The following is a 22,496-nucleotide window of genomic DNA, read 5'->3' on the forward strand; positions in this document are numbered from 1 at the left end:
TCTGCAACGATAATTGTAGTACATGTCAAAAACATATCCCTTGAAGAGGACGGCGAAAACAAAAAAAATGTCGGGCATGGTCGCGGTGAGGTAAACACAATCGGACCTCAGATTTTCGCATGTACAACCTGCTGTTACAGCAGTTATCCCCCTTAGCATTATTATATAGGAACACCCTCCCTTTTGCTTCGGCGTGTGTGTAGATCATACAGTCCAACTAATGCGTGTTTCCATACAGGTTCCCAGAAGGGGCGCCCCATACCGGATATTCATATGTTCAATCGCTGGAAAACAAGTGGCATCTTGGCAGTCCACAGCAACAGGACACACGTGGAGTAGATGCTGTATAACACACACATTCATGACGTGTTCAGGTAAGTCATATTGAGTACATTTATTTACATATAGATTTAGGCAAATGTGCCCGTACCAGTTCAGCGCAGGTACACACGTGCCGAGTTCTAACGCTAAGATATAAGGGGAACGTTTTATCATCTTAAATTAGGCCATATATGTTATGCAACATACACTGAATACATGATTGTACCTGTATATTAAGCCTAACATTTAGTATATGAAATCATGTTATATTACACAATACCCTTCCCGACTCTACAATTAAACAAATAAGTATCCCGATGCTAATTTTATATGTGGTATAGAGCTAGTAGCTAGCTTGACTATCGTATCCTACAAGTATTAACTGTACGTTGTTGCTCCTAGTCAAATTAAGGATAAGTTAAAGGATAATGGCCTGAGGGATATTCGAACGGGTATGTTGCTTGAAAAAAATTAATTAAATTATAACGTGCATATTCAACTTCTATAACTTAGATATATTGTTGTTATAAAAAGACTATCCTGTTTTACGTTGCAACCATCAATTGATTAAATTCTCGCTACTGACATTGGATATTATGTTAATACTGGTACAAACACGCATACTCGGTGATAGTTGTATTCCCCTCAAAAGAATGTTTGAGAGTGCGTTAGAAGGGGTTTACTCAACAATAGCCCAGCAAGTCCTGCATGGTGTGTGCCGATTGTGGAATGACTGCTGTATGTGTATGTATTCAGAATGAGAGTATCTCTGTGGGTACATGTGTATGTAGTCGGAATGGGAGTATCTCTGTGGGTACATGTGTATGTAGTCGGAATGGGAGTATCTCTGTGGGTACATGTGTATGTATTCAGAATGGGAGTATCTCTGTGGGTACATGTGTATGTATTCAGAATGGGATTATCTCTGTGGGTACATGTGTATGTATTCAGAATGGGAGTATCTCTGTGGGTACATGTGTATGTATTCAGAATGGGAGTATCTCTGTGGGTACATGTGTATGTATTCAGAATGGGATTATCTCTGTGGGTACATGTGTATGTATTCAGAATGGGAGTATCTCTGTGGGTACATGTGTATGTATTCAGAATGGGAGTATCTCTGTGGGTACATGTGTATGTATTCAGAATGGGAGTATCTCTGGGGGTACATGTGTATGTATTCAGAATGGGATTATCTCTGTGGGTACATGTGTATGTATTCAGAATGGGAGTATCTCTGTGGGTACATGTGTATGTATTCAGAATGGGAGTATCTGTGGGTACATGTGTATGTATTCAGAATGGGATTATCTCTGTGGGTACATGTGTATGTATTCAGAATGGGAGTATCTCTGTGGGTACATGTGTATGTATTCAGAATGGGAGTATCTCTGTGGGTACATGTGTATGTATTCAGAATGGGAGTATCTCTGTGGGTACATGTGTATGTATTCAGAATGGGATTATCTCTGTGGGTACATGTGTATGTATTCAGAATGGGAGTATCTCTGTGGGTACATGTGTATGTATTCAGAATGGGAGTATCTCTGTGGGTACATGTGTATGTATTCAGAATGGGAGTATCTCTGTGGGTACATGTGTATGTATTCAGAATGGGAGTATCTCTGTGGGTACATGTGCACGTGTATGTAGTCAGAATGGGAGTATCTCTGTGGGTACATGTGTATGTATTCAGAATGGGAGTATCTCTGTGGGTACATGTGTATGTATTCAGAATGGGAGTATCTCTGTGGGTACATGTGCACGTGTATGTATTCAGAATGGGAGTATCTCTGTGGGTACATGTGTATGTATTCAGAATGGGAGTATCTCTGTGGGTACATGTGTATGTATTCAGAATGGGAGTATCTCTGTGGGTACATGTGTATGTATTCAGAATGGGAGTATCTCTGTGGGTACATGTGCACGTGTATGTAGTCAGAATGGGAGTATCTCTGTGGGTACATGTGTATGTATTCAGAATGGGAGTATCTCTGTGGGTACATGTGTATGTAGTCAGAATGGGAGTATCTCTGTGGGTACATGTGTATGTATTCAGAATGGGAGTATCTCTGTGGGTACATGTGCACGTGTATGTAGTCAGAATGGGAGTATCTCTGTGGGTACATGTGTATGTAGTCAGAATGGGAGTATCTCTGTGGGTACATGTGTATGTAGTCGGAATGGGAGTATCTCTGTGGGTACATGTGTATGTAGTCAGAATGGGAGTATCTCTGTGGGTACATGTGTATGTATTCAGAATGGGAGTATCTCTGTGGGTACATGTGTATGTATTCAGAATGGGAGTATCTCTGTGGGTACATGTGTATGTAGTCGGAATGGGAGTATCTCTGTGGGTACATGTGTATGTAGTCAGAATGGGAGTATCTCTGTGGGTACATGTGTATGTATTCAGAATGGGTGTATCTCTGTGGGTACATGTGTATGTATTCAGAATGGGAGTATCTCTGTGGGTACATGTGTATGTATTCAGAATGGGAGTATCTCTGTGGGTACATGTGTATGTAGTCGGAATGGGAGTATCTCTGTGGGTACATGTGTATGTAGTCAGAATGGGAGTATCTCTGTGGGTACATGTGTATGTATTCAGAATGGGAGTATCTCTGTGGGTACATGTGTATGTAGTCAGAATGGGAGTATCTCTGTGGGTACATGTGTATGTATTCAGAATGGGAGTATCTCTGTGGGTACATGTGTATGTATTCAGAATGGGAGTATCTCTGTGGGTACATGTGTATGTATTCAGAATGGGAGTATCTCTGTGGGTACATGTGTATGTAGTCAGAATGGGAGTATCTCTGTGGGTACATGTGTATGTATTCAGAATGGGAGTATCTCTGTGGGTACATGTGTATGTATTCAGAATGGGAGTATCTCTGTGGGTACATGTGTATGTAGTCGGAATGGGAGTATCTCTGTGGGTACATGTGTATGTAGTCAGAATGGGAGTATCTCTGTGGGTACATGTGTATGTATTCAGAATGGGAGTATCTCTGTGGGTACATGTGTTGGGTGTAGTGAGGGGAGGATATATGTGGTCGTATCTTACTGTACATGTTCAACATTCTTATGTACATTTTACTGACCTTTTTTTAAAAGCGTCTCTTTGGCTTTTGAAGCACTTCATAACTATTTTATCATATGTAATCTTACAACTGTACAATATCTGTATCAGTCCTTACCAACAATGATGATGATGATGATGATGATGACACTACTACTACCTTTACTACTACTAATAAGGATGAGGATGACGACGACGATGATTAAGGTGGCGATAACAACAACAATAATAATAATGATGACGACGACGATGACGACGACGACGATGATGATAAAAAACAAACAAAATAATTGAAATACGTTTCAAAAGCATATTTGGAGTGCATTTTACGATCCATAACTAACGCTGAAGAACGACGGAGAAACTTGACAGAGACGGCCCTCGCTGTCATCTGTGAAACATTCCACAAAGATGGCGTCACATGACCGTCACGGTTTCTGGTTCAAGGGGGGACATTCAGGAAGTATCGAGTTGCGTGGTGTGTGTCGACAGAGCTGACTTGTTCTACCGCCCCACTTAACAGGCCCGACGAAGAAGAGGCTCAGGTTTTTCAGTAAACGGTAGATTAAAAAAACCATGATAAATTGCACAACACAATGGAAACCTTGCTGGTAAAGAATGAGAATGAGGCGACGAAGTGGATGTTGGGAGGCTAGGGTTATTAATTGTTGTGGCCGGTCATCTGGTCAGTGGGACACATAAACAAAATTGGTTTAATCCCCCCCCCCCCCCCCCCCCCCCCCCCCCCAAAAAAAAAAACCAAAAAAAAAAACCAAAAAAACCAAAAAAACTCTCCACCCTAGACCACGCTGCCCCAACCCCACCGTTGAGCCCCACCCATAAAAAAACCGGACATAGGTTAAGAATGTAAAAACTACTTGTAACTGAGAAACACCTGTATGACATAGGGACTGGGCTTGTATAAAAGGCGGGGATTGTGTGTGTGTGTGTTTTCGTGTGTGCGTGTGCGCACTTGCGTGCGTGCGTGCGTTCGCGCGCAGGGGGCTTTGATCCCATTTAATGGATATATTTTTTTATTAACTAACTTGATAATATAAATAAATATTTTAATAAATAAATGAATAAATAAATAAATAAATAAATAAATAAATAAATAAATAAATAAATGTCCAATCCCTATTCAAATATATAATTGTTTTATTAAAATGTCATTTTTTTATGACCCCCTCCCTCCCCTTCGATGAATTACCACTCCCAGATAAACTGTAATCTGCTTCGACATTATCTCTTGTCAGGAATTCAAAAGATAGTTTAACAGTGCACCTCATTCTTATCGTGACATGGTCAAGGGTCAAATGGCCAGTCCGTCACCAAACACCGGTCACGTGTCAAACAGTGAAAACGGAGTTGCCAATGTGATCACATGACTGAGGTTAACCATGCCATATTTGGTAATCCATACTTTGAAACATATTTGGTTGATTATACTCAGAAAAGAGCTTTGGGTTTGAGAAGGTATATATTGGTACTAAGCTTATGGACTAATCATTGAGGCTGCTATGTACGTTTTAACTTGTCAAAGTGCTTTTCCCGATCGTTCCTTCAGACATGTTTGTGTCATGTGACACATAAGTTTATATACATAAGAAACACATCTTTGTTTATTCGCCGTTATTATCAATGTGAATGAGGGTGTTGTGTTAACGCATGACAGGGTATCTATCTCCCCGCGGCATTGTATGAGCTGAACTATTTTATGAAAGATAAGATAATATTTATTGCAGAAACGTTCCATTACGGGACAGATGCAATTTTAAAAGACAAGACATTATGAAATAAGAAAGACATTCACATGTACGTTCTCACGCAATACGACGATTAAGGGATAGTTTAAATATATTAACATTGATGAAGCGCAATTAATGGTTGATTGAACATGTACATGAATACATTGTTGTCTGAGAGACATTAAACAAACACGAGGGTTGTGGAATTAATGCGTTTATTTGAGAGAGAGAGAGAGAGAGAGAGAGAGAGAGAGAGAGAGAGAGAGAGAGAGAGAGAGAGAGGGGCGCGGGGCGCGGGGGGGGGGGGGGGGGGGGGCGTAAGTAGAGCGGTATATAGATGGATAGCGAGATGTAGATAGAGGGACAAAGACAGAGACAGATAGATATGTAGACAAACAGACAGACAGACAGACACAGATAGATAGATAGATAGATCCCAGTGAATCCGGGGAAGAATAGGTCTTCAGCAACCCATGCTTGCTGTAAAAGGCGACTATGCTTGTCGTAAGAAGCGACTGACGGGATCGAGTGGTCAGACTCGCTGACTTGGTTGAAGCATGTCTTTGTGTCCCAATTGCGTTGATCGATGCTCATGATTTCAACCAGTAGGTTGTCTGTTCCATACTCAATTAATAACAGACCGCCGCGCTGGAACATTGCTGAGAGCGGCGTAAAACAACAAACAAACAAACAAAACTATAAATAGATGGATAGATACAGAGATAGGTGGAAACAGAGTGGGCGATACATGTAGAGATAAAGATTTATGTTAATCCGACAGACACTTTTGATGGTATAAAATTGCTCGAAGCCATACACGAACGGTATTGTTTTGCGTGCACCCCGTCTCATACTTCGCGGAATAGGCCACACACAACATTTTCTTCCGCGTTAACCATCGCGAGTCATAGCGACGAAATGTATGTTTTCATTTACTCTGCCGTCAGCAGTATTCCAGCTTTATCACGGCTATATGTAAATATATCAAGTCTGGACGGACAGACAAACGCGCGATTGAAACGTACTGGGCAGGATGACATGGTACGTGCCAAGTCAAGGAGTTTATTTGTCAGCTCAATCGACAATCAGTCATTGGGTACAGGAGAACTATTCGTCCCGTACCCCTACACCTTGCTAGGACACAATTAAACGTGTGATCCCCTCGAGGAATCTCCACACGGAACGTTCCAAGCTGTCACGTGATAGATGCAAAAGGTCAGCTGGGGAGACAAGCCATCTGTTTACGCATCACGCTACAGGTCGACACCGTTAGGTCAATGTTTGTCATACACGAGCCGTGTTATCAATGATCGAAATTTAACTAGATTGTTTTTGTTATTATGCAGTATGTACTTATACTATGCATGTATATGTATGTATATGTGTACAATATTACTTGTTCGACTAACATACAAACACAGTCAATCAAATACATTGAGAAGCAAAAGAAAGTATACCTCTCAGTTGATTTGATCATATGTTTGATTGCAATCGAAAATATCCTTCAAGCTGCGATGTTATTTCAAAAAGAAAATAACGGTACTGGGCGCGAGTCAGCACTTAAAGAATACTTCTACTTTGTTTTTATTGTTACATTATAATTACGTTAACACTTATATTGACACCTTTTCTTTGAAAATCAGAATTTTTTCGGCACATATTACAACATTGCATATATGGCAGGGGCTATGTGATTCCAAATGTATTTTTTGTCCCCGTCTTCATGAAAAAAGGGGGCACCGGGGGGCCCAGTCGTCTAAGGCGCCGTGATTGGGCATGCCAGAAACCTATGATTTGTGGGTTCGAATCCCGGTTCGCGCCGATTATGTTCTAGGTTTGTCAGCTCCATACACGTGCTCGTGGGTTTCACCGAAGTGGTAAACGTCCTGAGGACCTGCATCACTTCGGGCTTTCCTCCCACATTAAAGCTGACACGCCGTGATATAACTGGAATACTGAAAAGCGGCGTTATGGCATTGTCACACTACAATTAACCTTTTAGAGTAACTTGCACCTAGCGTGTAAAAGACAGTTAGTACGCTGTCATACGTCCGAGCTTCATCGAAAAAACATAATTTGGACGTGTCCATAGCGTATACATAACGAGAATTTACTTCATATGTAACGCATGTCAAACTTATAAGTAGCGTATCGCTGACTTAAGCATTTCAAAGCGTAAAGACTCAGCCACAGATTACTATCTACAGGATTGAATGACGGTGAAATAAACATGATCACATTTAAACAATACCTCTTTCAATTTTCAATTCCACAAAAAAACCTCGGCATACCTTCTTTTGCCCCTCATTTTAGGGAGGTTCTTTTTGCATTCAATCGCTTGTGTTAAATGTATTGTCTACCAGTGACGTTATATGTGACGTTACAGTATTCTAGTATTCTAGTATTCTAGTATTCAAATGATTCTCATGACCAGAAGGTGTGGCCTGACAGATGGATATGTGCGAAGATAAAGAGAATGATATCGCAATTAAAGTTGTAATAAAATTGCAATATATGTATTCTGACAAGTTAAACAACATATTACATTAAATTGAAAACATACGTTAAAGCTGCCGCTCTCTCTCTCTTAAGTAGCACTGCTACATGCCCGGCCTGCCATGTGTCTGACATGTGATACAGATAGTGGGCAATGAGCTGACAAGTCGGTTGACGTACGACGAGTTAATGTTTTTGAGGGGAAGGGGGGGGGGGGGGGGGGGGGGGGGTGGGGGTGTGTGTGTGTGTGTGTGTGTGTGTGTGTGTTGTGGGGGTGTGTGGGGGGAGGGGGGGTGCGGTTGGGGGGGGAGGGTTTGTGAAGGAGTGCGTTGTCCCTACGTCCCCATCTGGGCCTCACTCGTCGTGGCGCGTCGACAAGACGTCAACGAAAGTGGATAAGAGTGAACAAGTAGAAGTGATATAACAAATTGTTTTAAACAATACATGGACATACATTCTATTAAATTACCTATACGTCCCGTAAACCTTCAGAAAATAATTACAAATAGACCACGGACTGTGGGACAAGGAGCCGATCATTAATCTTCATCCTGTGTTGAGGGTGCCACTGGGATTAGTGTTAGACATAGTTTTTCAGTCCAGCGCTTCAGATATATACTACTCAAAGAAGTGAAGGACCATCTCATTCTTTCAATATCACTATAGTTAATCTGTCGTGCCAGGAGGATTTAACTATGGGAGTAAAGAAATAGACTAACATTTAGTCTCTGAAAATCTTATAAGATATATACTACTCAAAAGAGGTTAAGGACATCTCATTCTTTCATATTACTATAGTTAATCTTTCGTGCCAGGAGGGATTTAACTATGGAAGTAAGAAAGTAGAGTAACATTTAATTTCTGAATCTTATATTACACAATATCCTTATTGGACTCTAAAAATTAAAAATCCCTTTGCTGATTTTGTGGAATAGAGGGTAGCTGTCTAGACTTGCTTTGGTATGCATTTCTAGATTTGTTTTCATAAAATAAATATATTCCACAGTATTGGTGCAGGACTAGTAAGAACGAATTGGGTCCCTTTAATTTCTTTTTGCGGTGTACACAGTTGGTTTTATCTAAAGGGAAGCTAGAGTGTGGTGTGTGTGTGTGTGTGTGTGTGTGTGTGTGTGTGTGTGTGTGTGTGTGTGTGTGTGTGTGTGTATGTGCGTGTGTATAGTGTGTGTGAGTATGTTTGTAGTGTGTACCCGTGCGTGTGTGAGTTGTGTGCGCGTGCGTGCGTGTTGTGTGTGCTTGTGTGTGGTGTGTGTGTGCGTGCGCGTGCTTGTGTGTTTAGTATGTGTGCGTGTGTGTATAGCGTGGTGTGCGTGCGAGTGTGTATCGTGCACATGGTGTGTGTGTAGTGTGTGTGCATTTGGTGTGTGTAGTGTGCGTGTGTGTAGTGCCTGTGTGGTGTCTGTGTGTGTAGTGTGTGTGTGCGTGTGTTTGTGTGTGGTGTGTGTGGTGTGCGTATGTGTTGTGTTTGTTGTGTGTGCATGCATGCCTGTGAAAGCCGAGGGACAAACACTTCAGCATCTTCCTGAACATATTTTGTTCTTTAAAAAAACCCACCATTTGAGCTGTTGTTACTTCAGTCGTTGCTCAAGCATATGCATCCCTGTAACACTCGCTTCGTCTCTCATTCCCCCGTCTCAATATATCCCACCTCATCCTATGTATGTCACGAGCAACTGACACGCCGTGATTTAAATGAAACGATGTTCAAAGTGTCGTCAAACTCACTTTCTCACGCACCCACTCCCATGACTCACTTCTTTCAGGACATCCATCCAGCTAACAACGATATATGTTATTTTTATGCAATATCAAAGAAACAAAGTAAACACAATTTATGGATAACAACTTCTTCAATCACTGTGAAGGCGACGTTTCGGCATAGATCCTTATACCGTTATCAAGCAAGACTATAACGAAACGTCGCCTTCAAATTAATTAATGAAGCTGTATCTTCTTTGTAATTCGTCAACTGCCTATCAAACAAATCAAAGAAATAGTTATTTTAAACAACTTATCATCATCATCATCATCATCATCATCATCATCATCATGGGCGGTACGGTAGCCTGGTGGGGAAAAGCATTTGCCCGTCAAGCCGAAGGCCAGGTCTTGATTCCGACTAATGAGTGAAGCCCATTTTTGTTGTCTCCCGCCGTCATATTGCTGGAATATTGTAAAAGCTGCGTAAAAACCATACTCACTCACTCATCATCATCATCATCATCATCATCATCATCATTATTAATGTTATTATGTAAGAGCGCTAGTCATCCCACGATGCCGGAAGTGTCTCAAGCGTATAACACGACGCCAAACACTCCCCCTCACGCCAACGCTCTGCTCCCCCGATTAATAATTGTTTGAAGACACGACATAAGACATTAAGCTTTAAATGAAGACGTCAGACAAAGGTGTTTCATAACGGAGTGTAAGACAAAATACGCCAATCATGATGATGATGCGTAAAACCAACAAGATTACACAACGCCTAGTCATGCGGATAGTTCAGTAGCTGGAATTCGCATTGCCCACACTCTTATCTAGATTAAGTCATTAATTTATTTAAAAACAAGCATAATTATTAAGACAGCGTGACAAAGCCGTTGTGTGTTTTAAATTAGGCTGAATATACTTAACAAAAACATAATAGCTTTTCAGCAAACACGTTGTTCATATGTTTGTTTGTTGTTTAACGCCGCACTCAGCAGTAGTCCAGCTTATGACGGCGGTCTATAAATAATCGAATCTGGACCAGACAATCCAGTGATTGACATCATGATCAACGATCCACGCAATCGATGATGGGATACGATGACATGCATCAACTAAGTCAGCGAGCCTGGCCACCCGATCCCGTTAGTCGCATACTATCAGTCGTTTTTTACGGCAAGCATGGGCTGGTGGGGACCTATTCTGACCTGTTCATATGCCCGGGTGTTGGTCGTTCATCATGTTGATGTATCAGTTTGTGTGACTGAATGGACATGTCCGTGAAATTAGATTAATTGTCTTAATCCAGTTCATTTCTCGTGGGCTTCACGTGCATAATGATAATATCACAGTGATATACAGTGGGACGAGGGTGAAAGCTTACCTGGTAGGTGTATTTTTCTTCATTTAAGTCATAAACTAATTACAATAATCAATTAGTTGTAAGAATGATAAATGTTGTCTCTGTTTCAGATTAAAATTCGTTTGAAAAGTTGTTCCTTAGTCACACCAGGATCTGATGATCGTAGTTTCAAATCCAATTTTGTACTGATTATAATCCTGAAGCGAAAGCGAGAATGAGAGAGTGAAAGGTTGAGAGAGACCGCGAGAATGAGAGAGGGAAGAGTTGAGGAGCCAGAGAGAATGAGAGAGGGACGGGTTAAGGTACAGAGAGAATGAGAGGGAAAGATGGAGGGAGACAGAGAGAATGAGAGAGTGAAAGGTTGAGAGAGACCGCGAGAATGAGAGAGGGAAGAGTTGAGGAGCCAGAGAGAATGAGAGAGGGACGGGTTAAGGTACAGAGAGAATGAGAGGGAAAGATGGAGGGAGACAGAGAGAATGAGAGAGTGAAAGGTTGAGAGAGACCGCGAGAATGAGAGAGGGAAGAGTTGAGGAGCCAGAGAGAATGAGAGAGGGACGGGTTCAGGTACAGAGAGAATGAGAGGGAAAGGTGGAGGGAGACAGAGAGAATGAGAGAGGGAAGGGTTGAGGAGACAGAAAATGAGAGATGGAAGGGTTGAGGAGACAGAGAGAATGAGAGGGAAAGGTGGAGGGAGGCAGGGAGAATGAGAGAGGGAAGGGTTGAGGAGACAGAGAGAATGAGAGAGGGAAGGGTTGAGGAGACAGAGAGAATGAGAGAGGGACGGGTTAAGGAGACAGAGAGAATGAGAGAGGGAAGGGTTGAGGAGACAGAGAGAATGAGAGAGGGAAGGGTTGAGGAGACAGAGAGAATGAGAGGGAAAGGTGGACATCGATACAGACATAGATATAATCACTTTCAAATATTTCAAATATCGGTGTTACTTTGATTTTAAACAATATTGTTTATAACCGATATATATATTTCTATATAACTGAAGGTTGTTTTTAAAGTAAAAGTGATTGATTACATCAGATGAAAGTCAGGTCATGTTAAATAGCGTTAACCCCAACCTTCGGGCCCTGACTTCTCACTCGTAGTGGCCTGGGTGGGTGGGTGAGTTGAGCTTTCAACAGTATTTCAGTTATGCCACGGCCGTTGACAGCTTGATGTGGGAGGAAAGCCCGAAGTGATGCAGGGCTCAGACGTTTACCACTATGCAGAAACCCACGACCATGGGTATGCTGCGGACAAACCTAGAAATATAATCGGAGCGCGTCGGGATTCGAACCCACGATACAGGTTTTTGGAGTGTCCTAGGGACGCAACTCCACGCAGCGAATTGCGGCGCCCTAGAATACTTGGCTTTTGGGCCACACTGGACTGGAGAGAGTATGCTGTTTTTTTGCGGACAAAGAAAAGTGCTCCTGCGCCCCCCCCCCCCCCCCCCCCCCCCCCCCCCCCCAACAAATAAATAAAATAAAATAAAATAAAAATAAAAAAATAAATAAGAAAATAAATCAATAAATCAATAAATAAATTAAAATAAAATAAAATAAAATAAAATAAATAAATAAATAAATAAATAAATAAATAAATAAAATAAAATAAAATAAAATAAAATAAAATAAAATAAAATAAAATAAAATAAAATAAAATAAAATAAATAAAATAAAATAAAATAAAATAAAATAAAATAAAATAGAAAAATAAATAAATAAAAATAAAATAAGATAAATAAAAAAACCTGAACGAACGAACGAACGAATAAATGACCAGTCCCCAATAATGATGACATTTATGATTGCTTTATTTGAAAATAAATTGTCATATTCTCATGACCCCCTCCCCTCCGCTGCAATGAATTACCACAGTATATAAATAAATAACTACATAATAATAATAATTGCTAGCTTAAAGCCGCGTTGCTTAATTGAACATAGCTTTACAAAACATCGAACCATACACAAACACACACGCACTCACAAAAGCACAAATGCCCTTCCCACGCTGTGATTAAGCAGCAATTTCCAAGTAAAAATCCCGGAAAATGAACACGCGACATGTACATGTCTTCATTCTTAAAAGGGTTGAAAGGGTTAAAGTTCACAACCAGTGATGACCCATGAATGAACTCATGGACGTTGAATGGAGACGAGATAATTGGGGTAAGCTCTTCGTGATATCGCACACTGTACTTAGTGTGAGTATTGTGTCCGCTGAGCTTCCTTGTCAACAAGACCTGTTGATGTCTCGAACACACAGCGTAACGGTGGTAGGTTTTGACCCATATCCCCCATGGCCTGCTGTACAAGGCTGCTCTAGACACATGTATTTTGTTTTTGTGTTTGTTTACTTGTTGCATAACATCGTACTCAGCAATATTCAAGCTGTATGACGGCGGTCTGTAAATAATCGAGTCTGGAACAGACAATCCAGTGACATATTTTAAGCAGCGATCACGTATCGATGACATGCATCAACCAAGTCAGCGAGCCTGACCACCCGATCCTGTTAGTCGCCTTTTACGACAAGCATAGTCGCTTTAGAACCTCCCACATGTGCTGAATACAGGTAAAACATACAGATTTACCCTACCCCGTCTCAGCAACACATCCACCCCATCTCAGCAACACATCCGCCCCGTCTCAGCAACACATCCACCCCGTCTCAGCAACACACCCACCCCGTCTCAGCAACACACCCACCCCGTCTAAGCAACACACCCACCCCGTCTCAGCAACACACCCTACCCCGTCTCAGCAACACACCCACCCCGTCTCAGCAACGCCTCCACCCCGTCTCAGCAACACACCCTACCCCGTCTCAGCAACACACCAACCCAGTCTCAGCAACACATCCACCCCGTCTCAGCAACACACCCACCCCTTCTCAGCAACGCATCCACCCCGTCTCAGCAACACACCCCAACCCGTCTCAGCAACACATCCGCCCCGTCTCAGAAACACATCCACCCCGTCTCAGCAACACACCTCACCCCCTCTCAGCAACACACCCACCCCGTCTCAGCAACACACCCAACCCGTCTCAGCAACACACCCACCCCGTCTCAGCAACACACCCAACCCGTCTCAGCAACACACCCCACCCCGTCTCAGCAACACACCCACCCCGTCTCAGCAACACAACCTACCCCGTCTTAGCAACGCATCCACCCCGTCTTAGCAACACACCCACCCCGTCTCAGCAACACACCCAACCCCTCTCAGCAACACACCCGCCCCATCTCAGCAACACACCCACCCCGCCCCAGGAACCCACCCACCACAAGACAGCCAATGTTCCAGCGCTGTCCCTTCAACTCACACGCAAGGCAAATCAGACCTGACAAGAATCAAGCATTTCACTCAACGCTAACAAACATCACCCCGTAAACTAAACCAAAATCCCCCAAATTTCCCCAGTCTATTTTAGTCCTGTTGTCACAAACACTATGCGGCACAAGCCCTACCCAGGGTATGAATGGTCTGCCAATCAAAAGAGCAGTACACGTTAAATAGCAACGGGTGACTGAATTCGGGATTAAGGGTCACCTCGTGCGGCAGCCGGTCTAAACCCTTCAAGTGAACTCTCGTAAGATTGTGACACCCAGCAATGCGTTTGGCAAGATATTGAAACGCTTGTTCTCATATAAGAGGGTGGTGCGTAGCTTTGTGGTTAAGCTGATGTTTGAAACAAAACAATTCACTCCTGAAGGTTACACACAACCAAATGTTTTCCCATAGACTTCTATAGTAACGTTATGATTTTTTTTCAAATAACTAAGCATTCAACAGCTATTACCTGTACGTGTGTGCACAGTTTGGCCTTAGAGCAGCAATAAAAAAAATAAAAATGACTAGCTTAGCCAGCTCCTTTTCCGAGTACCGGAAGCTAAACACACCACCCCCATTTTCGCACCAAATGTCACCTACTTGAAAATAGCTGTGGTCACATTCAGCATAAGTCATCATGTTAAAAAAGACAGTACTAAATATAGAAAAACATGGTCAGTTTTAATAACTGGATGGATGTACATTTAAAAGACATAAAAATCTTACAGAATATCCTCCAATCACAGCCACACTGTCCAAACTGGTTCTGATTTGGTGTAGTAGAACCTGAACTCCGGTTTCGACTCCCTATATATTGGTACAGTATGTCCAGGAGCTTTAAAGGTAGTCTAGTGGTTAAAGCGTTCGCTCGTCAAGCCGAAGGCCCTGGTTCGATTCACAACTTGGATACAGTGTGTGAAGCCTATTTTAGGTGTCCCCCGGCCTGATAATGTCCGGAACATTAGCGGTGTAAAACCAGACTCACTCTGACGTTTTTGTGACGACCTTCTGAAAAAACACCATTACATGTTGAAAACACTTTTTGAAATAATTTCAATTAAATCGCTTTATTTATTGATATTTATGCTTTGATGTTTCACCTATAGTAGTGACATTTTTGTTCTGGCAAATGTAACAACAGGTGTACTTCATGTCGTTGTTAGTTATTTTAACATTCGATGGCTTTCCTACCTTGTCTTAAATATAGGGCAATAATATGTGCATTGTCCTTCCCACATGCATATTCTTAATGTAAACCTGTATACAAATGTAGGTTTACCTAATAATATTCGGTGGCTCACTTGATCAATGCTTTTAATTATGATAGCCTAGATAGATTTAGATAAATGGAATACCAACTGACGTTTAATGTCCTTTTCAATGTCCAAATATGCTACTAAGGAGTGAGTGAGTATGGTTTTACGCCGCTTTTGGCAATATTCCAGCAAGATCACGGCGGGGGACACCAGAAATGGGCTTCACACATTGTACCCATGTCGGGAATCGAACCCGGGTTTTCGGCGTGACGAGCGAACGCTTTAACCACTAGGCTACCCGACCGCCCCGCTACTAAGGAAGTTAAAGAATATTTCATATGACTACAGTTAACCATGGCTGGTGGATAGTGCAACTCCCAGCCTTCCAATTGTTGGTGTTTATGCAATTACACTGAAAAAGGTCAATGGTATCACTAATAGTTGCAGTTTAATGTCTGTGTTCAGTAGTGTGTCTGGTCAAAGTTCCTTTTTTTTTCCTATTATCGTGGGTCTCTCACTCACTCACTCACTCACTCACTCACTCACTCACTCACTCACTCAAACACTCACTCACTGGTTTCGTGTATAAGTAAATTTTGTTTATTATGAGTGAGTGAGTGAGTATGGTTTTACGCCGCTTTTCTAATGCATCTATGTTCCCTTACAGATCGGTCCACTGATACACAATGTTAGTATCACTGCTGTACGTCATCCTGGCAGGCCTCTCCATCCTCTCTACCCCTGTATCATCAATACAAAGATGCCAAGTCGCTGAAAGGAGCTTTAACATATCCGCTACCTATATGATCCACAAGACGGAAAAACGCGTGTACGTTCACACGTTTGTCATTCAATCTGTAGAGGGGGATCAGTCTAATGACACTGAATGTTTCATTGAAGCTGCTGATGTCTTCAAAGATGAACAAAATTATTCGGGATCCCGAATACGAGCTTATGCATTTTTGTGTGGGAAACCAACCAACATCATCATCAACGGAACATATCCTGCTCTAAAAGAAGTAATATCGTACGTTCAAATTCAGAATTGTGATTTGAGTTTGGAAAGTCTGAATATAATTGCCAATACCACAAGTGTAACGGTGTTGAATATCGTCTGGCAGTCGGCCTTGTTGGCTTCATCTGACCCACGACAATGCGCTGCTCTTGACGGAGTTGGAACATTGATGATCTCAAACAAGCGATACCCTTCTCTAGATATGGAAGTCTTCTTTGCTTGCAAGGACCATTTGTCGTTCATGGCGGAAATGATACTGAGGAACCTGTCTCTTACTGAGCTACCAGCAGAATTATTCCAACATATGCCGACACTACAAGGACTGGATCTATCAGTGAACAATTTCACCATTCCTCCAGAATTTCCTTGGGATAACAGCACTCGAGATCTGCCACGAAACCTAACAAGAACCACTTTTTTCCAGAATCAGTATACATATGGAATCGTTGAAATGTCGGCTCGTGAATATAGGCGCGAGTTTAGGCTGGACTATAACCCTCATCTTAACCTCACAGGATACAACTTTAGAGGGTATCTACAAATGCTTTCCTTGGAAGGATGTAACTTGGAGTCGTTGCAACCTGGTGTGTTTTATGAGGTGGATGGACTTCAATATCTTAATCTTGCACAGAATCAGCTTGAAAGTATCCCCCCGGGATTATTTCAGAAAGCATCAGAATTACGCAAGCTTGAACTACAAGGGAACAAACTGACAGAGCTACAGGCAGGTGTATTCCAGGGACTTCATGACTTAGTTCGCCTAGATCTGAGCAACAACGGCCTCTCTCTTCTAGGAGATAGGTTGTTTGATGGATTATTCAAACTCGAGAAGTTGGACCTCAAGAACAACAAGCTGACGCATATAAACAGTAACGCCTTCTCGAAACTTTTAGTAAATTTAAAAGTAGTCGATCTGGAAAATAATCCACTAACACATATTCCGGAGAGTCTGTTGCTGTTGAGAAGTCTGTATGATATCCGGATGAAAGGACACAACATCACAGATCTCGACTTTTCAAAGCTTGACCATGCAATTCCATATGATCGGCTGAAATATACCTTGGTGGACTCAGTCAGTAATGGTAACCCGGACTTGGATAGGCCATCCGACGGATTGAGGGCTGTTGACTTGTCTGATGGCAGCATCCAAACGATATCCTTCACTCCTGCGGACAAATACACACCTATCAAAATCAGCTTGCTTCTCAAGCATTATAAATTCATTCTTCATAATAATCCTATCAGATGTGACTGTAACATTCTGAACTTCACAACTTATGTGAGGGAACTCAAAGAGAATGGATCAATAGCTGGGACTGATCTTCCTGTTAAGGTTTATGGGACTGAATTTGCTTATGATGCTTGGACATGTTCACAGCCACAGGAACTATCCGGAAGGAAGGTGCTGCTTCTTGAAGACGATGAAACATATTGCCTTTCGAACACAACACAATGTCCACTAAACTGCTCATGTTACGAACGATCCATTAGTAGATTGAACATTGTAGACTGTAGAGGAATTGGACTGACCGAAGCTCCAAAAACTCTTCCTCCTGGAGACACTGAGCTTTGGCTTCAAGACAACCACATCAGGAACTTTTTGATTGGGAGAGAACTGAGTCAGAGATTAGTGGAACTTAATTTAGAGAGAAATGGGCTTGAAAAGTTAAATCCGACATGCCTTTCCCATATGGGGAAGCTAGAGAGGTTATATATCCAAGATAATGTTTTGGCAAACATCCCTCCAGAAATCCAGGAGATGAATTTGAAAAGTATAAAGCTTGGAGGAAATCCCTTGCAGTGTGACTGTCATTCGCTGTGGATGAAACAATGGCTCGTCGCAAACCATGAATATGTTGAAGATTCTTTTGACGTCAAGTGTGTTAATTTTGTTGAAGATATCGGAAGGAATATCTTTGCAGTTCCCGATGGAGATTTCATATGTGAGGAAATACCTATTCATAAAGTAGCAGTGCCTATCGCAGTGCCTACAGTGATTGTGCTATTTATGTTGGTCTTGTCACTGGTGTTGTTCATTCACTGGGATGACTTCAAAGTATTTCTGTATGTTCACACCGGTATACATCCATTTGACAAGAAAGACCCCAGTGGAATAATGTGTTATGATGCTTTCGTGGTATATCCCGCCTATTTGTCTGACTGGGCTCAAGAAAACGTTGTGAATCCCCTCAAGACCAAGCACCGTTACAAGGTGTATGATGTGGCAAACGATTTCAAATTTGGACATTCATTACAGGAGAATATTCAGCATGGTGTCGCTTTAAGTAAGAGAATTGTTTTAGTTCTTGGAGAACAATCCGAATCCGACTCCATGATGCAAATAGCTGTGGAAGCAGGTCTCGAGAAGAGCCGAGGGGAAAAGGCCAACTTTCTGGTACCGATTCTTCACAATGCTGTGCCTAAGAACTTTGACAATGAACAGCTTCATAAATACTTCAAAGCAGGGAAATATGTGAACGAGTCAAGCGATCATTTCTTAAAACGGTTACTCTACTACATGCCCACCAAACAAGTTAATTCTCAAGAAGTCACGGAAACAGTTAACCTGGCATTTGAAGACCAAACTGACTTGACAGAAACAGCCACGGTGAATGACATACACGTAGATATCCACAAAGAAGGTAACACTAATATGACAATGGTTATTCAACCAGCCGCATTGCCTCAGCCTGACCTGGTTGAAGATACAAAACAAGGGTCAACCGTCTTTGTGTGGTATGCAGATTCAGATTTTCCATTCATGATGGAAAAGATTGTGAATCCTATGGAAGCCGAAGGTCATAGCTTCATCTTGGCTGACAAAAGTTTCATCCCAGGAGCAGCTGTCCAAGAAAACATCCTTCATGCTGTGGAGGACAGTGACAGGACTATTATCATTCTCTCGCAGGAGTCAGTTATCGATGAATGGATTTTGTTTGTGTTCAGGTTTGCAAGTGAGCGTCAGATGGTGGACAGATCCTTCATGGCTGGAATGGTGGTCAGGGAGGGAATGCTGAATGTCCCGTGTGACGAGGAGATTGTGAAGCATTTGCTGGCCTATCAACCACTTAGTGAGAAGGATTGTGCCTTCCACAAGAAACTTCGGACATTTGTTGGACCACGTGTGCGGAACTGTAGACAGAACCGTTCTCAAGACAAACTGAACTGTGACGTATGATACGCTTAAGATAAATGGCATTATGATGGAATACTCACAGTTATCTTCTTCCTTGTGTGCAGAACTATGGAAACAACTGTTCACAAGACTGAACTGTATTACTCTACAAACATATTTACAGTGAATTAGTGTGGAAAAGTGTTCGAGCACAAGGTTCCGGAGTCGCTGGACAAACCGCTCATTTGGGTACAGTATCGCGGCAACTGTTTGATAATCACATGAAGAACTTGTGGCCGAGTCGTCTAAGGCGCCGCGATTCGCTGTGCAGAGTTGCGTCCCTTGGTCACGCCAGAAACCTATGATTGTGGGTTCGAATCCCGGTTCGCCCCGATTATGTTTCTAGGGTTGTCAGCACCATACCCGTGCTTGTGGGTTTCACCGAAGTGGTAAACGTCCGAGACTTGCATAACTTCGAGCTTTTCTCCCACATTAAGCTGACACGCCGTGATATAACTGGAATAATGTTAAAAGCGGCGTTAAACCCAACTCACTCACTCATAATAAACGTAAAGAAATGATGACGACGTGATGTAGCTGGAACATTGCTGAATGCGGCGTAAAACAACACCACATTTATCAAAACACAAACCGGCACGTTAAAGATGCCTGAAACATGTGTTGCTAAAGTGACATTACAAAGCCGCTCTTTCCATGGAATCATTTATTATAAACTCCTTCGTCATTTCATACTTTGAGGGATAGTGTCTCGCGTAAAGACAACTTCTGATGTCCTCCGTCTTGAATTTGCTGGAACATTGTTAAAAGCGGCGTAAAACTATACTAACTCCCTCACTCACTCACTCAAACTTCCATCTTATATCAACGCGTCTCAATCAAACAGAGGTTATATTTCTAGTCAATCCAATATCAGTCAGTATTATCTAGTCATTGCAAGATATTGCTATATTGGTTTAAGTAGCCCATGGGGCCAGTGACTCTGGCGTTAACAACAAACAAACAAACAATTAGCTCATGGGAGGCGGTATCATATTATGACGTCCACAGACCTCTCCCAAATTATAAAAACATAGCCGTAAACAGTATTACCTTTAATTTTATCTTTCAAGATCACAGGGAAGAGTTAATATTGTCAGTAAGTTTTCGTATGTTAGCGGTAAACCATTCTGTAATCAATAATGAACTGGACTCTTAAACAGTTTGAATTGCAAACCTGTAATAGTTTAAAAACTCTTGTTGTTTCTGTGTCTACTTGTTGTACAGTGCAACCCCGTGATTCCGGATTGTTGCGATTTCAAGGAATTCGTCCCGATTACCATATTGATTAAGGAAACATTGGGACCTAGTATTGTGTCTTTTATGCTTGTTTCTGAACGGGGAGGGTGTGTGTGGTCCTCATTAACGGTGTCCGGATTAACGAGGTTGCATTGTATATAATGATATGAAGGCGGGTATATTAATATAGGTATAGCAGTCGAGTAGCGAGTATCTGACACTTTTTCAAGTTGGAAAACCAGACTTTTTTGTTTTGTTTATTTAACTTACACATGTATTGTTTATGATTGAAGCCACGAGAACATGGAGAAACCGCAGTCCTTATTCAGTGAAGTGAACATCCAAAGTGGCGTCACATATTTGTTTGTACACTGTTTCTCCATGGAAACAAACAAATGTGTGACGAAAGGGGCGAAATATGACGCCGAAATGGATATCTCAGTCCTTAGCGACTATAGCGCATGGTTCATACGCAAACATGTAGCTCCTGTTATAAAGAATGGTTTCAGACTGTATTTGCGCTGCATCACTATTATCATATTGAGCTGAGGTTTACTTCACGATTAACTGTGACGAAGTTATTCTTAGTCAACAACCACTGTGAGATTTTTGTTTCATGATAGTTTGGGATATATTTCCCGTCTCAATAAAGAAACAAATTGATTTTTCACCCATAATGTAAATATGCTAGTCATATAATATTTTATTAGATTTTTGTTAAATACATTTCACGATTTCGTGTATGTGGGATGCTATTTATATGTACATATATATACATTACATATATGATATTTTATATGTGCTTGGTACACATGTATACAATGCAGATTGTGTCTTGTATAAGTTTGATTGTTTGTTTGTTGTTTAACGCCGCACTCGGCAATATTCAAGCTATATGACGGCGGTCTGTAAATAATCGAGTCTGGACCAGACAACCCAGTGATGAACATCAGGATATATACATACATTCCGATATACACACATGTATACACACATAAACACACACATACATATACCCACATAAATACAGACATGAACAAACATACACACGCTCATACTCACACACATACATACACCCAAACACACACCCATACACATAAACACACACATACATATACCCACATAAATACAGACATTAACAGACATACACACGCTCATACTCACACACATACATACACCCAAACACACACCCATACACATAAACACACACATACATATACCCACATAAATACAGACATTAACAAACATACACACGCTCATACTCACACACATACATACACCCAAACACACACCCATACACATAAACACACACATACATATACCCACATAAATACAGACATTAACAAACATACACACACTCATACTCACACACATACATACACCCAAACACACACCCATACACATAAACACACACATACATATACCCACATAAATACAGACATTAACAAACATACACACACTCATACTCACACACATACATACACCCAAACACACACCCATACACATAAACACACACATACATATACCCACATAAATACAGACATTAACAAACATACACACGCTCATACACACACACATACATACACCCAAACACATAAACAGAAACGTACACACACTCGCGCACACAAACATACACACACACACGCACTCAAACATACAGACCGCCGTCATATAGCTTGACTATTGCTGAGTGCGGCGTTAACCAACAAACAAAACATACCTACATAACCACAAGCACATA

General features: G+C 41.6%; 1 protein-coding gene across 1 annotated transcript; it reads left to right on the forward strand.

Annotated features, from left to right (window-relative positions):
* Positions 1–249: 249 nt before the first annotated feature.
* LOC124145156 (protein toll-like) lies at positions 250–19,873 on the forward strand. Its single transcript, XM_048391377.1, has 2 exons — positions 250–374; positions 15,997–19,873. Exon 2 carries the CDS (start codon positions 16,016–16,018, stop codon positions 19,520–19,522), a length of 3,507 nt encoding a protein of 1,168 aa, XP_048247334.1. The 5' UTR covers positions 250–374; positions 15,997–16,015; the 3' UTR covers positions 19,523–19,873.
* The last annotated feature ends 2,623 nt before the right edge of the window (positions 19,874–22,496 follow it).

The sequence above is a fragment of the Haliotis rufescens genome, unplaced genomic scaffold, assembly GCF_023055435.1.
Source record: "Haliotis rufescens isolate VD_foot unplaced genomic scaffold, xgHalRufe1.0.p SCAF_9, whole genome shotgun sequence".
NCBI classification, from domain to species: domain Eukaryota; kingdom Metazoa; phylum Mollusca; class Gastropoda; order Lepetellida; family Haliotidae; genus Haliotis; species Haliotis rufescens.

Bases quoted from the DNA above. Each gene is read 5' to 3' on its own strand.
- LOC124145156 (XM_048391377.1), top strand. From the start codon at position 16,016: ATGTTAGTATCACTGCTGTACGTCATCCTGGCAGGCCTCTCCATCCTC.